This window comes from Prinia subflava, chromosome 17, assembly GCF_021018805.1.
Source record: "Prinia subflava isolate CZ2003 ecotype Zambia chromosome 17, Cam_Psub_1.2, whole genome shotgun sequence".
Lineage (NCBI taxonomy): Eukaryota > Metazoa > Chordata > Aves > Passeriformes > Cisticolidae > Prinia > Prinia subflava.
In genome coordinates this window covers 352,501-368,490 of record NC_086263.1, presented here as the reverse complement: position 1 = coordinate 368,490, position 15,990 = coordinate 352,501, and the positions used below count along the sequence as shown (strand labels likewise).

The window sequence follows — 15,990 nt, the reverse complement described above, 5'->3', positions numbered from 1 at the left end:
AGCCTCAAGCACCAGACAGTGCTTCCAAAAGACAGATATACAGCCTTGCCATAAAAGCCTCCCTACAGCCCCTTCATGTCTGTGTAACTATGGATACCTTCTGGATAGTTCTCCCTGACCACCGGCGTGATGCCTGCTGTACTCTCCCACTCTCTCCAACCTCGACCTGTTTTTCCAGAGCGGAAATGCATTCTGGCCCTGTTTAGATATGTTGTTTCATTGACAAACAGCACAGGGGACAGCCATGGGCCTTTATTCTACCATGTCTGCTAATTTTAGACTGGGCTTTTTTTTTTTTTTTTTCCTGTGTTGGAGTCTGTTTTAAACACAGTCAGAGAGAGACTGAAGGGCGCCAGGATATCCCGATGCGGGAGGAGGAAATGCCTGCTATTACCTGTTATGCAAGCTGAACCTTGAAATCCCCAGTGCTGGGAGGGGACATGGGAGAAAAGCCACAGTCAGAATGATTAACAAAACACTAATGAGAATGGCTGAAGAAGCTTTTGAATCAAGGAGTCTATGTCCATCTGCCTGCCCATGTTCAAAAGGCGTGAAGGGATGGATCTGGCAGCCTGTGACAATATGAAGACAGACATTGTGCTGTGCGAATCTGCAGAAATAACCCAGTGATTATCCCTGCCCCATTCCCCATCCTGCTTCACAGTTATGCTACACTCTCCTTTACCATCATCAGATGGTTTTCTGCCCTGAAGTCATGATATTAATTTTACATCTCATTATCTTATGCAACTTTATGTTTAAACGGGTCCCTTCCTGATATCCAGGTCACCTGATATTTTCTAGAATGCATACTTTTGAAAAAAGTGGGATGAAGTCATTATATCAGCATCAATCAAATATAAAATAAGACTTCTTGGAGACCTCCTTAGTTTTCCAGAAATGTGGAACATCAACTGCTGACTCCTTGGGACCTCAGAGGTCTGCACTCACTAAACTCCCTGGAGTGGGCTCAGGCAACAGCATTTTAGACATTATAAAAGTGTCTTTGCTATCAGACAAAACCTATGTGCAGTGAGAAAGCCCAGCATTTCCACTGCTCTGATGAAGGGCTGCTGCTGCTTCTAGAGACTGAGAGTTCTATATTGAAGAGGAAGACAGTGGCAACCACATGTCCTTTGAGCCACAGGTGACACTGAGTCTTAAAGAAAAGGAGCAATATGAAGCAAAAACATCAGAACAGTGAATATGACACTTGGATTTAAAAGCATTTGTCTCGTGCAAACAATCCAAGATAAACACCTGCAAGGCTCTCTCCTGCTTAATTTGAAGAGTTAAAGCCAAGGAACTTTAGGTCAGACAGATTATTTGTGTGAGAAGGGCAGTTAAGGTTTAAGAATGAACAAACTTAGATTTTATTAAACATTTCTGAAGTACTGGCTGGGTAATGTCTGTTTTATTATACTTTCAAATGAAAGAACAACAGCACCAACCTTCTGTTTTTTCCTCTTCAAAATCCAAATGATCTGAAGAATTGTTCTGCAATTCCTCATCCTTTCAGTAATTTCAGAAATTATCTTGAATCATATTCCCTCTAATTCCAACTTCTTCTTGATCTCTACCTTTCATCCTGGAATATGCCAACAACTGCTGAAGAGAACTGCAGTGGTCACTGGTAGACTAAAATCTTGTATTATGGGGGAAGGCTCAACCCACAATTTTCTTATTTTTACTCAATTGAAACTGTGTGGATTTCATTGTATTTTCCCATGGCCTGAACAAAAGTCCTTTTTGGCTTAGAAAACTAAGTATGCTAAGTATTATCTCCAAAGTCTATCACAAGCTCAAATCAATGATCGTAGATTCACTGGAGCTTGCAGTGGCTCCAGACTCCACCACTTCCTCACTCCTGCCACCTGCACAAGCATTTGACAGCCATTCAAAAAGGATGGACCTCTGACAGAAAATCAAGCCCCAGGAAGCAAAGAGGAAGCAAAGAAGAGAGGAAACAGCAATGTTGTTTGGGACTGCAATGGGATTCACACAGCTCCAAAGCTTCCCAGCCTCACGCCTCCCCATTAACAGGAAAGCAAGCTGTTTGCTTTGGAAAAGGCTCCTAGTGAAAATGGAACCAGCACTGTACATGGAATTTTGTGTCAATCCTCAGAAATTTCCCTCTAGAGGGTTTTGGGGTTTCTGGTTTTTTCCAAGGACACAAATTCTATGTGCTGAATATAGGATGAATAACAGCTGACACAAGAGCTGTTGGAAAGGGAAATCCATAGTAACAGCACAGGGAAGAAAGAGCACTTCAGAGGATATTGAACTACTACAAACATTAACGTGCCAGACAGGATCAGGCCTTGAGGGGCTCCAGCCAAGTCTTGATCTTGTCCAGTGATGGTTATCACAGACTTTAGAGAGAAATATTAGAAACTTAATGGGGAAAATCTGAGACAGAAAATCCTTTACATTAGATCTCATCCTGTTTTCTGAATGTTCAAGACTGCAATACATCTGAATCATGATTAATATTTTGCCAGTCTGCTTTCAGCATTAAATAACTTTAATACATAACATCCTGAAGATTAAAGCTTCATGTTCCTCCTGACCCTGTCATTTACAGCCAAATAAATTAGTCTCACCTTTCTTAAATATCAAGCATTGCATTCCAGCTTTGCCCAACATACTTTTCTGATGAAGGTCTTTCACTCCAGACTCGTAATGCATCACAGGAAAACTGAGCTCATCCATATTCTAATTTCTGTGCTTTTAAAACTAAATCAGACAATTTTTGAATCATCTTCTCCAACTACTTTAGACCAGTTGATATCCAGAAAATCTCAATGTATAAAAGAACAGCACAGCAGCCATCAGAAAACACAGCTGAAGATATTCCTGAAAGCAATGTGATCCTGAGTTCCGTACTACTTCCTTCCACCTTTTTGCTTCATAACACCCTCAAGCCAGATCTGTTCTAAGATAAAGTCTATGAAACTGTAAACCTAAAACTTCCTGAAAAGGAAGCAAGTAAATGAGATGCTCTAAGTAACCTAAAAATCATAGCAAAAATAGAGAATCTGACTGCTTGATTTGTGCTAAATGTTTTCATTATTTGTCAGTTTTATTTCACCCTCAGTGTCAAATTTCCCTGTTCTTTATGCGGACCACAAATGTCACAATAAAGTGATTTTGTTTTCACACATTTCCAAAAGGAATCATATTTGCATAGATCCTCATATCTTCATATCTATCTCATTTATGTTGTTGGAAATGGTTCCCAGGAGCAGCTGAACCAGCAAACTAGGAAGGACAGTAGCTCACAAGAAGTGTGGTGAACTCCTTATCTGGCATAGCTGCAGCAGGAAGAAGATCTGCCTGTATTCTTTAAAGCTAAACTCTGATAAGACAGTAGGCAGGTTGTTGTAGCATCTCAATGTCAGGTATTTTACCATATTTCTTATAGGTATAAGAAATATGGTAAAAAATCTGTTAATAATATAAAGGTAATAAGATAAATAGAATTTGGATAGGCAAGCATAAGGAGCATGTAATGCAGAGAAAAGTGTGTGAGATGGAAAGTATCTCAACTCAAATATTCACTTTATTGCTTATGAACATGCACATTATATATACATAGAGGTGTCTCCTAAAACTGTTTCAAACCCAGTTGCCTTGCTGGATCCAATTATGCAGCTCTTACTCACTGATGTATCCAGAGATGAACAGAGCACTTGAACAATAAAAGCAGAAGATGACACTGAAACATCCAGGAATATCACCTGTCAATGACTGCTTCTCTCTGCCCAGGGTATTTTTGCTCAGGCAAAACCAGCCAGGTCTGGGATCCTCACGAGACAGACAAGGACCTGTTAGAGTGGATCCAGAGGAGGCCATACAGATGCTTCAAGAGTTGGAGCACCTCTGCAATGGAGACAAGCTGGGAGAGCTGGGGGTGTTCAACCTCGAGAAGAGAAGGTTCTGGGGAAAACTTAGTGTGGCTTTTCAGTACATAAAGGGTGCTTAACAGAAGACAGAGAGTGACTTTTTATATGGACAGACAGTGATAGGACAACGGGAATGGATTTAAGCTGGAAAAGTGAAGATTTGGATAAAATGCTAGGAAGAAAGTCTTTCCTGTGTGGGTGATGAGGGGCCCAGGCACAGATTGCCTAGAGAAGCTGTGGCTGTCCTTGGATCCCTGGAAGTCTCCAAGACCAGATTGAGTGGGGCTTGGAGCTACCTAGGATAGTGGAAGGTGTCCCTGCCCATGGCAAGAGGGTTGGAAAGAGATGGTTTTAAAGATTCCTTTCCACCCAAAATATTCCATAGTTCTGATTCCAGACAAGAGCCCATTGCTCTACCTGGTATGACGCATACTACGATTAAAGGAGAGCTTTAATTGGTTCCAGCTGCCTCAGAATCTAAGAGACCAAGCAATTCTAATAGTTGACATCAAGTGTGAGTATCTGCACATTTCTCCTTATTTAGACAGCTGCGCAAGAGGAATTCCGCCTAATTCACTGGGAATGCTTTTCAACATTCCATTCAAAGACTGGCATAATTTCTAAGGAAACCTCTAAAAAGTAACCCAACAAAAGCAATTTACTGTCAATAGACCTAAACTGGTTAAAGATTTCCAACATAAGGTAAGATTCACTGCCTTACACTAACTAAATCTCCCATCAGGTTAAAAGCAAGGACAAACAAACTCAAAGAATACAAGTGGAAAGCCCTTGTAATTTCGAAAAGTGAGCAACAAAAGGGCCCCTGAGAAGCTGTGCTACCCACATGTTTAATTCTAAGATGTTACATGCTACCAAAATCCTTGGAAGGAAATTTTAAATTAGAACGACACAAAACAAAAAACAAACAACAACAACAACAAAAAATACCCACAAAAAAACCCCCAACCCCAAACAAATTATTGTAGTACTTAACTATGTACAACTGAAACCTCAAAGGTCACTTGACTCTAATGGTTACACTCTAAATCTCTGTGGCATTAGAAACCAAAGCATCATCAAGTCTGGTGCTACAATGAAGAGCATGTGACTGTTACAGAGGCCTCATATTTGCCTTCAACTGTAACAACTTCTTTTGTGCCACCCTGATACAAGAAAAGGTATTTATTAATAAATAATTTCTGTACACTATGGAATCACTTTGTGAATCTATCTCATGCTGATAAATACAGCTGACTTCCTAAAAACAGCCCATTCAGGCATGTGACTCATCACAGCTAAATCATTCCCTGTGAAATTTGCTGGGGTACAAAGAGGAGTGAAATATTTCCCTTCCCAGTTTGCAGTTCTGCACAAGCATGGGTGGTGTATTCTCAACAGTCTGGCAGCTCTATTTTCCCTCTCCCCATTTTTTGACAGCAAAAGTCATCCTCCAGGACAAGCTGTAAAGAGGAGTCTTATAAGTCCCAATATAGACTTTCTGGTAAACTAGAAAAAAACAATGTGGATTTCTTCAAATGCACTATCAGTACACTAATAAAAAAGAAGAATGAGAATCCAGGTGTGTCTGAAAAAGAACACCAAACCATCACAGAAATAAAAAAGTGACTATTAGAGTTCTTTTAAAACGCTAAAATTCTGTAGTTGGCTTGCAGCCAGCCTTAGTCAAACAGGAAATCCAGCATACATGTCTGAAATGTAAGTTCAAAAAGTAACATTCTCCCAACCCACCCCCACTACCACAGTCAATACTGTTCCAACCAAAAGTCTTCTAAGTGACTTCGTTATCTGTTTCCTTCCCCAGCGGAAAAGCCACCCCCCTCCCGGCTTGTTTTGCTGCAGATGGGAAACAACTAGAGATAAACAGTAGTTCTATGGGAAAAAAAAAGCACTTCAAGTAATCTCATCAGGATTTTTAGTGAAGTTGTGGCCTCTGTGCAGTCTTGAGACAATATACAATAAAATTATCTGAAATAGATTTATGTACTTAATTAAATTAATTCAAGGAAATTGAGCCATGCATCTCAGTCTTGTCATCACTACAGAACAGAAAAGAAACTAGATCAGATGAAAATGTTAAATATTTTCATAAGTAAGTTTAAAGAAATATGTCCCTTCTACAGCCCTTGCCAACCTGTATTGTACACCATGAGCTCAAGAACCCTGTTAGCAAAGACAGCAATTTTTTGGTTGTTTTTAGTAGAGTTGTTTATGGGAAATAGTCTGGGAAGCCAACTCTCTTCCTCTAGGTATTTTATTGGAATACTGAAATCGAATTCAGACATTTTTACAAATATCTATCTAAAAAGGGAAAAGTCACCACAGTCAGCTCTGGAGACTATTCTTACAACAAGGTTAATTTTTATAGGGATACTTCTAACTATTAAATGGCACAAATACGTGAACTGCATGTTTTTGCCCAGTCATTTAGAGAACAGACTAAATGTTCCACCCCAGTTCTTGGCTAGAGTACAAGAAGACTCCTCTCAGGGCAAGGAAAACATATGTAGCACATTGGAACACTTTGCTTCAAGAAGTCCAAGTTTGATTAAGCTGCTACAGACAAAATCTATCCAAGCAAAACGTTGGGGTTTTCACACATCATCATCTTCACAAAAGTAGCACCTATCAAAATTTTAGAACTCACCATCCTATGCAAACTCAGTCTTTTTAAATCATTATGATTTCTTCACCTTTTGCTCTGGAGCTCCTACATTTATAATTCGCGTATCAAGCCATGCAAATATGAAATAAGAATGCTGGGAAATAACTTTTTCAGTGACATTTCTATTCTGGAGTTCTCTGACTCTTGCAGAACTCTAAAACTAATTGTATAAATTACAGTAACATGCTTCCACCTCTGCTGCCTCTGTCACGTGTTTGATCTTAATGTCAGTTCCTGTCTAAAATGCAGCAAAGGATCCTAAAGAGAATGCACATTTTCACTCAAGAGCTCTGGCAACTGGCTCCTGCAACCTATCAGTTCAGGGAGCTCTCAAACCCAGTCCCTCTACCCCACTCAGCCATTCGCACAGAACTGGGAAAGGAGATGAAGCCTCTTGTATGACTGGGTGCTCATCTGAGCAGGGTTCAGGTAAAGGGCTTGTGAATGAAAATTATCCTTCTTGCAAAAATAGTTTTATTTGGGGACCTGCAAGGAAGCCTTAGTGCTTTTCGTTGGCGGATAATTACTCCACCAAATAGAACACAGAGATGTTATGCCATTTAGGACAGTAATTAGCCATAAGTAATACAAATACAAGAAAGACAAAGCTAAGTAATTTCATTAAAAACTGGGTATTTGGAAAAAAATTCAAATATTGAAAATATTCTGACAGTGGGAATTAAGCTGCAAGACAAAACATAGCATCAGGGTTACACTGTGTAACTGGTATTCCTGAACCCATGTCTCTCTGCTAAGAGAGCCTCAAAAAAATTCTGCAAGATAGTGGGAAGCAGACTGTTGGTAGTATTTATGTGCCTTAGAGATATCTGTGAATGGTCACTGGTCCAAACAGCTCCTGCTCAAAATTCCTCCTGCTTAAGGTTTTATGATTTTCTTCACAGTTAAAAAAAATTTAACACTTTATGGATTCCCTCTGTAAGTATGTATGAATTGAAGATGAGTTCTGAAAGGAAAACTGAAAAAGAAAACTGATTACAAAAAGCCTTCTCATGTGCCAGACTAAGTAAGATGGGTCTCTTGATTTATATCAATATACTCTTTCCTGCCAATTTTAAACCACAATGACATGAAGCAGGTCAACTCAGCTGCAGGAGGTGCAAGTATCTCCTTTCCTCTTGATTTCCTACCTTCATAAGAAAATGGCTATCATCCTTTGAACAGTGGACTGCAAAGCAGGATCAGTTTTATAAGACCCCTGTAAGACCTAAATGAAGATACAGACATCCAAATTCTTGATAAGCATATCACAATTAGTATGTTCTGCTCCCAATGCTCTGAAATACAAAATAAACACAGAAGTTGTAACATCCTGGTTCCACAGATGGGCAACCAAGCTATCCCAGAGGAAAGATTAAAAAACCTGATGTCTCTCACAAAAGAGAACCTAATCTCCCCCTCTCTTCTCTCGTATGTTCCCCAGGACAAAATGAACTTGGAGACTGACACTGGAAATGAGAGGAAAATATTTTATTTGCACCAGCAATCCATTAATGTATGGATCAGTGACTTCTACAACTCAGCGTGCTCCACGTGGCCACATTCTCTCCAAATGAAACTTGTTTATTTGTAACTAAGCTGAACCATAAAATAACTACCAGATTTACTGACAAAACCAAGGAGCTACTATGTTCTTACAATTGTGTCAACAACCTAAAACTTAAATATTAGGCCTTTTTTTAACATCAGAGTGGGGAAAGAGCAGTAAAGAGCTACTCCTTCCATAAGAACCTATTTTCTCCTTATTTGTCCTCAAATAGAGAAAGGCCTCACTCCAAACCCTCTCTAGACATGCCAGCTGTGGGACCGTGCCATCTCAGGAGGAGAAGGTGCAGCAAGCAACTGTTACAAAGCATCTTCTAGGTAGACACAGGAGAGCCAAGGATGCCAGACATCTGAAGGAATATTCATTCAGTGTTTGTTGTTATGAGGAGGTGGATTCAGCCTTCATTTTACTGACTCTCAGAATAGTACACGTGTCACACCTTTAAGTAATGATTCATTTTTTTCCTCCTACTTATATGTCATTTCCCTCCTCTGTGTTTTTTATTTGTATGTAACTTGTGTCTTTTCCATCTTCACTGCATTACTAGTACTATAATTGATACAATGCACACTCAGGCTGTGCTCTTCCATGGAAAATCAAGGACCAGGGGTCACACCATTGCCATGCATGCATGAGGACAGTGTTTGCAGGCACAGGTAGTATAGCTACCTGAGAAAACAGCATGCAGCAACTGGGACTTGTCCTTGACTTCTCCTTGCCCGTGAAGTTAGGAACGTGGTATCCAGATAGGTTCTGGCAGTACATAGATATATATTTGTTTATTCCAGTCTTCCTTTATGAAGGGGTCATTTCAGCAATGACACTCCTTTGTTATGGTGGTGGTTAAGGAAGTGTGTAGCATAATAAAGAGAAAATCTTTTTTTTCGTTAATGAGGCACATTTGCCTCTTTGTGATTGTTTCAATCTAATTACATCCAGGAATTTCTTCTAAAAAGCTGAAAAGTAGTTTCATTTGACAGTAGTTACAGGAAGAGAGACCAGGCTGAAGCCCCTCTGCTCTGGAGCCAGGCTGGGAGAGCTGGAGATGTTCACGTGGAGAAGAGAAGGCTCCAGAGAGACCTCAGAGCCCCTTCAGGGCCTAAACGGGCTCCAGGAGAGCTGGGGAAAGGCTTTGGACAGGGTCCTGGAGGGACAGGACAAGGAAGAATGTCTTCCTACTGCCAGAGTGCAGGGTTATATCAGATATTGGGAAGGAATTGTTCCCCGGGAAGATGGAGAGGCTCTGGCACAGACTGCCCAGAGAAGCTGTGGCTGTCCCATCTCTGGCAGTGTCCAAGGCCATGCTGGATGTGGCTTGGAGCAACCTGGGATAGTGGGAGGTGTCCCTGCCCAGGGCAGGAGGTGGAATGCAATGAGCTTTAACGTTCCTTCCAACCCAAATCATCCTGGAATTGTATGGTTCTCCAATAATACAATAAACAGAGGGCAAAAAAGTAATCATGTAGTTATCAATGCATTCTTCAAGTGCATCAATGCACTTGCCCATTCCCAGGGAATGGGCAAGTGTCAGTAACATAAAAAAGGAGGGTAAAGGGATACAGATTGCCCCTTCATAACATGGGTCTCCTGCATGACTAGAATAGTCACTCCACCTCACTTCTGAAATAACATTACTATTATTCATCAGTAATGTAACCACCAAAGAGAATGAGAAATTTTCTTTTTTTTCAGTTTTTTTGCAAATCACATGGTGATACCTGAATGGAAATGGTAGATGCTTCCACTGTTTTTACTCTAATATTCTCTACGTTTTAGGGAACTCAGTACTGTGCTCAAGGTTACAAGGACAATAGAAACTTTGCCTTCAGTAGCTTCTAGAGGCATAACATTACTTCTGTCTCATAACACTTTTTTCCAGCAAGACAAGTAGGATGAAAAAATAAAGTTCTATTTATTTCACCTTCCCTTTTTTAAAGCTTCTGTACATTGCTTTTTATTATTTCTGTAAGATATTTAGCTATTCATCATCTTTGCAGTTTACTCAGTGGCCAGCCTTAATAAACATTTTAAAATTTCAGTGTAAGTGTACATACTGTGAATAAAAGATTTTTTTAGTTTTTATTATCATCATTAATACAGTTGTTTTCTCTTTTGGCAATGAGAATAAGAAAAAGGACATCTGTGTAAGTGATTCAAATGCATGGGAGAAAAAACCCAACATGAAATACAGCTCAGTGGGTATAAGAAATTTATATCAGGGTGAACCGATTTAAACTTAATACTGAGCTTCTGTTTAAGGCACTCTACAGACATATGAACAGTGAGGTCTGTAAACATTGAGATGCCTATGGCATTTTGCCACTACAGAATTTCAAGAGAAGAACTCAATAAAAATAACTCTGCCATTCTGTTTGCAGGTTTTGTTCTGGTTATCGGACTGGTGACGTTCTACCGTATCGGACCATACACCAACCTCTCGTGGTCCTGCTACCTGAACATCGGAGCCTGTCTTTTGGCCACACTGGCAGCTGCCATTCTAATCTGGAACATCCTGCACAGGCGGGAGGACTGCATGGCGCCCCGGGTCATCGTCATCAGCCGCACCCTGACCGCTCGCTTTCGCCGCGGCTTGGAAAATGACTATGTTGAGTCACCGTGCTGAAAGAGCACACTCGAAAGGGGAAAGATCTCCAAGGAGACCTGCACTGGAGTTATTTGCTAAAAATATATGCTATAATTTAAGAGTTGACAGATATCACAATGTTCACTTGTGTGGGCAGAGGCCATCAATTATTATTAAGATGGGCTCCATCTATTTACATATGTATAAAACACAATTATATATATATATAAATAATATGTCACCCTCTCCTTCTGCTGTACAGCACTGAATTCTTGGGTTGGCTGCATGGCAGCAGGGTCACCTGGAGAAGATACTAAGCATGTGCAATGAGAATACAAGGAAGAGGGAACCAAACATTTTCTCTGTCTGCATCAAGTTTTCCTGCTCCTTAAAAATAAAACAGAAAGCTATAGGAGACCAGTGACAACAGCTTGGGAGTTCACAGGCAATCTGAGAAAGCAGAAGACTCACTATAGATTAAGTGATGGATTTAAAAGTCTAAATTTCATGACTTTCTAGTGCTTCTATTTACCTCTCTACAAGGAATGGATTCTCATTAGCTGCAACACCTGCTCCCAGCCCCAGGACAGACCCAAAAGCAACTCTAACTATTCTTATGTAAAGAAAGGGATTCCAGAAGAATTAAGGTGCATTTTTTTCAAACTTTTTTTTTTGTATCCTGAGACACAGGTTTGCTAATGTCCTTTGGGTGAACAGACACTAAACAAGAGAAGGGTACGCAGCTAGAACAGACCACACATGCTGGTGAAACAATGTTTCAATGTTACATTGAGGGCAAATGTCCACCTGAGGCTACCTGAGCTCCCTAATAATCAGATACATGATTAATTACATTGTTGGGAACTACTGTAAGAAAGAAATATTCCAGTCCAAATTGGTTTATTTTCTCTCCAGCTAGTTATAACATTTGCTGTGACTCTAGAATGCCATGGCAGGACACCAACTCTGCCCAGAGCCATGTAACACAGGGAATATTGGAGAATAGAGCTGCCACTCAAACACCCAGACTGGAGAATAAGACAAATATACAGGACTTCAGGATTTTAAGATTTAAAAACAACCTGCCTTATAACTTAGTATGATAATGAAGTGAAAAAATAATGCCTTTAGAATTAAGTATAATGTTTATAAGTCTTACCCTGAGAAGCACATGGCCTTACAAAAGTCATACACATATAAGTTTCAGAAAGAAAAACAACACATCAAAAACTATTATGCAGGAATATGTGGGATACAGGAACCTGAGGCAATGACAGGAGTGTAAGTGCACTCAGAATGCTGCTCTGAGCACAGTTAGCGATAGGTTTGAGGGACCATGAGCTGTGAATGTTACAAATTCCTTAGGACTGTTGTGTTGCTCCCAGCTGAGTAAACTGCTTTGCTTCTTTATCACTATTTCCACACTGTTAAAATGTAATCTTCAAGCTGGCTCTTGAGTTCTGTTCTGCACTCAGTTTGGATGTGATAAGAAACTCAACCCCGACTGCTGCTTTGCATCACGTTCCAAATGAGCAACACTCCACCACGACTGATGCTCTAGAACAACTGCACCTCTCTAGACTGTCAGGGGGAATACCATAAGCTAACAGAGTTTCTTCTAGCAGTAGGTTTGTAAAAACCAACTAAGATTAGTATTCATCTGCTTGCATTAATTTTCTGGGAAAAAATCCAGAAACAATATGTTATGATAAAATGCAGCAGTTTTTAAAATAAAATATTAGAGTATTTAAGAGACATTATATTATTTCCTCTAATATTGTGATATTCATATTATAATAATGTACATGTGAATTTAAAAATCAGCTATGTGGTCAGTAAATCTGTAACACTTGGAAGTGCTGTGATTATTTTAGATGTACAAATAAAATTGTGAATGTTCATTTTCTTCTAGTGATGACATTTTTGCCATTCAGTCACAGGATAAGGTTGCAGGCTATCAGTAATTCTTTCTCTTAGTAAAAACGAATCCACAGTGCATTATAGACAAAGAATGAGCAGAGAATGCATTAAAATGTCTGTGAGAAAGTTGTTTCATCTGAGGAGAAAAGGAATGAATGGGAGGAGGATGAAAGGGAGAATGAAATCAGAGAGGAAAAAGTAAGGAGAATCCAGGACAATCTACACTTCATACGAAGTTTTAACAAAAATAAACTGCACCCATAAAGAAATACATACAAATAATTCTGATACCTTTTTATCAACTTGATGGATTTGAAGGCCTCATCCATGTCTCCAGCAGTCAGATAGTAGCTGAAGTTCAGCATGGCATCCTGGGTGGTCTTATCACAGTCTCCCAACCCAATGAAATCTCTCATAGGTCTTCTTGCAACCATCTGAGAGATTGTTTCTGAGCCAGATTCTGATGCTCCCTTCTCAGCTTCTCCCAGCTAAAAGGAAAAGGTTGTCATATAGGTATCAAGCAGGTTGAAACTTACTCCTTTGTACAAATAATTAATTACATTATTCCCACCACAGTCCAAGTTTTTTATATCTGCAGGACCATGATCAATAGTGACAATAGTTGTGAAGTTTCAGAACTTCCTAGAAAATGCCACAAAAAATGGAATAGAAGAGATTAGCATATTGCAGTGAACAATCACAGCATGTCAGTGATCACTGGAGATTGATAATATACCACAAAAATGTAACATCCTTTTATTACAGTCATCATTATTTTTTTATATATATATATATATATATATATATATATATAATTAGCACTATTACAATAGCAACTGTTAAGTTCCCAGATTTCTGAAGATTTCAGATAAGCAGCTCTCCAAGTTTAGCCTCTTCTCAAATATTAGTCTGCTGTTCTGAAAGTTAACTATACAGACCAAATTCTTTTATCCTTGCCTTCATGTTAATCTTATGAATACTGAAGCTCAGGTTCAAACCCTTCCCCTTACAACTGGCAGTCCTAAAGCTTCAGGGGCACTTTTACTACTCACTGAAAGGCAACTCAAAGCAATTCAATCATTATGCAGAAAAATAATAAAGCCTCAATCCTGACTGTCAAATGATCTGTCTGGAGTGCAACAAGGAAATTTTCCCAAGCCAGGCACAGAGGAAGATCATCTGAGTCATGAAGGATGCCAATTGTATAGTTACATATGATAACTAAATTTTATGGCATACAGAAACCAGTAAAAATTGTATTATAATAAAATGGTACAAGACAGAAATGGGTACAGTAAAAGACAAATCAAAAGCACAAATCTATTTGACTAGAACTTGAGGAATTTCTGGAACCAGGACAGTAAAGACATTATAGTGAATAAGGAGAAACCCTGAAATGAAATTTGGTCAACAAGGCTTGTTGTATCAACTTGATTTGCTGTATTTAAAGCAGACTCTGCTCTTATACTAAATTAGGTTTCCCAAATGAATACAAGTGACATAAAAAGTGACTTCATCATAAAGAGACAACCATCTACCAAGAAAAGGGAAACGAGAGAGGAGCAGAGGATGAAGGAAGAGGACCAAAGCAATGCAGATACTTACAGGTTGATAGACACATCCCCTCCGAAAACACAACTAATGGCAGCAATAATTCATACAGAGTCAAAAAAAAAAAAAAAAAAGAAAAACAATATCAAAGTAAAATGGCATGAGATTAATGAGATGATGGAGAAAGATTGGAAAATGTAGCTTATCACATTTGATGTTTCAGTTTAAGGGAAAAAGAAAAGTAAACACAGTACAACTCTAAAAGCTCAGTCTGCACAGGAAGTGCTTTGAAGGGGATGGATTGCAAAGTGCTGCTCTAAATCTGAACACAATAAGTAGATCTAATAGTGCTCCCAAACTACATGAGGATTAGAAGTCTCATTAACATTAATTTCCTGTAGATTTTACAAAACTAAATACATTAGTATAGTAAATGGGCTCTGTTACGCTCCCCCTACAAGACAGAACAGAGCAAAATCATCATCCTAAGAAGCACCAGGAAACTCAGGTCAGAACTTCACCAGAAACCAATCTGTAGGTGAAAGGCTGCATTTCGTCCAGTGTGCATGGAATTATGTAGGGTATTATTTACCTGAGATGCAAACAATTTTGGATTGATACTCAAATTTTAGAAGTTAGAGTCCGCATTCTTGGCATTTGCATCACAAGGCACTTGTTGATGGTGCAAGATGACCATTCTTGCTCTCTTCAGTATTCTTGGAGATTAAGCTTCATTCCAGTAAGGAACTGGGATGCTTCTGCCAAAGCCCATATGAAATGTCCTGTCTTACAGCCTACATAAATCTCACACACACCCCCCTCTTGTACTTGCAATAGGCACAGCGACTAGATAAAGCAGAGGTTCTTTTTCACGTCCCTTTTTCAATTGCATTACCTGGTAATTCCAGTTTCTCCTACACTTGTACATCACATTCCGTTTACAACACCCATAAAAAGCCATTTCATTACAAATCCACAATTCTGCCAAATTCATCTGCACAAGAATTATCTTTATGTCATTTCTACATGTGATGCATCCCCTGCCATTGGAGTTGCTCTACCTACCCCAGATTCAATTTGGTTAAATTTGATCCCTATACAGTGGAAAGTCTCCATTTCTGGGAAGGGAAGGACTTCTCAAGAGATTACTTCACCTTTTTTGCAAAGTAATAATGTGGCACCTCTATGCCCAGAAGAACCTGGTAGGATGAGGGCAGTGGAAAGCTGTCTTGCAGCAAAAGCCCATGCTCTTCAGTGCTGAAGAATGATATAATCCAAACATCCATCTGGAAAAGGAAGAGAAGCACTGTTTTGTTTCTATGCTGCAATATCCTTCTTTTTATTTTCCATATTTACTTGGCAGAAGCTTCTCTTTACAATAATGTGACCTATACATTCAGACAGCTGCTGGGAGGGCAGAGTCACACGCTTCCTCCCTACAGCGAGCAGCCAGCACCTCACTTTGCATTCCAGACTGGTCCTCCTGCACAGGGACCACCACCTTTGCCTCAGCAACTGGCTTCACCCACCACAAACAGAGAAGCCTCTGGCCACAGATGGCTGCTTCAGGCTCTGAGAGATCTGGCTCGGGGCAAAGAAACAGAATAAGAGAACCACAGAACAGTTTGGGTTGGAAGGGGCCTTAAAAACGATCTAGTTCCAAATCCTTGCCAGGGCAGGGACACCTTCCGCTAGACTAGGTTGCTTCAAGCCCTGTCCAACCTGGCCTTGAACACTTCCAGAGCTGGAAACTTTTTTTTAAAAAACATTATATTATTACCCT

General features: G+C 39.7%; 2 protein-coding genes across 3 annotated transcripts in view; one reads left to right on the top strand and one right to left on the bottom strand.

Moving 5' to 3' along the window:
- TMEM204 (transmembrane protein 204) overlaps positions 1 to 12,637 on the top strand; it is a 29,371-nt gene extending 16,734 nt beyond the window's left edge. Inside the window, exon 3 of the mRNA XM_063414428.1 lies at positions 10,531 to 12,637. Coding sequence (XP_063270498.1) covers positions 10,531 to 10,775 — 245 coding nt within the window. The 3' untranslated portion in view covers positions 10,776 to 12,637. The remainder of the gene's footprint in view (positions 1 to 10,530) is intronic.
- Positions 1 to 15,990, bottom strand: part of IFT140 (intraflagellar transport 140) — a 102,927-nt gene that overhangs the window by 34,017 nt on the left and 52,920 nt on the right. For both annotated transcript variants that reach the window (XM_063414423.1, XM_063414424.1), the window contains exons 17-18: positions 15,362 to 15,493; positions 12,948 to 13,144 (exon numbers count right to left, since the gene is read on the bottom strand). In XM_063414423.1, coding sequence (XP_063270493.1) covers positions 12,948 to 13,144; positions 15,362 to 15,493 — 329 coding nt within the window. The remainder of the gene's footprint in view (positions 1 to 12,947; positions 13,145 to 15,361; positions 15,494 to 15,990) is intronic.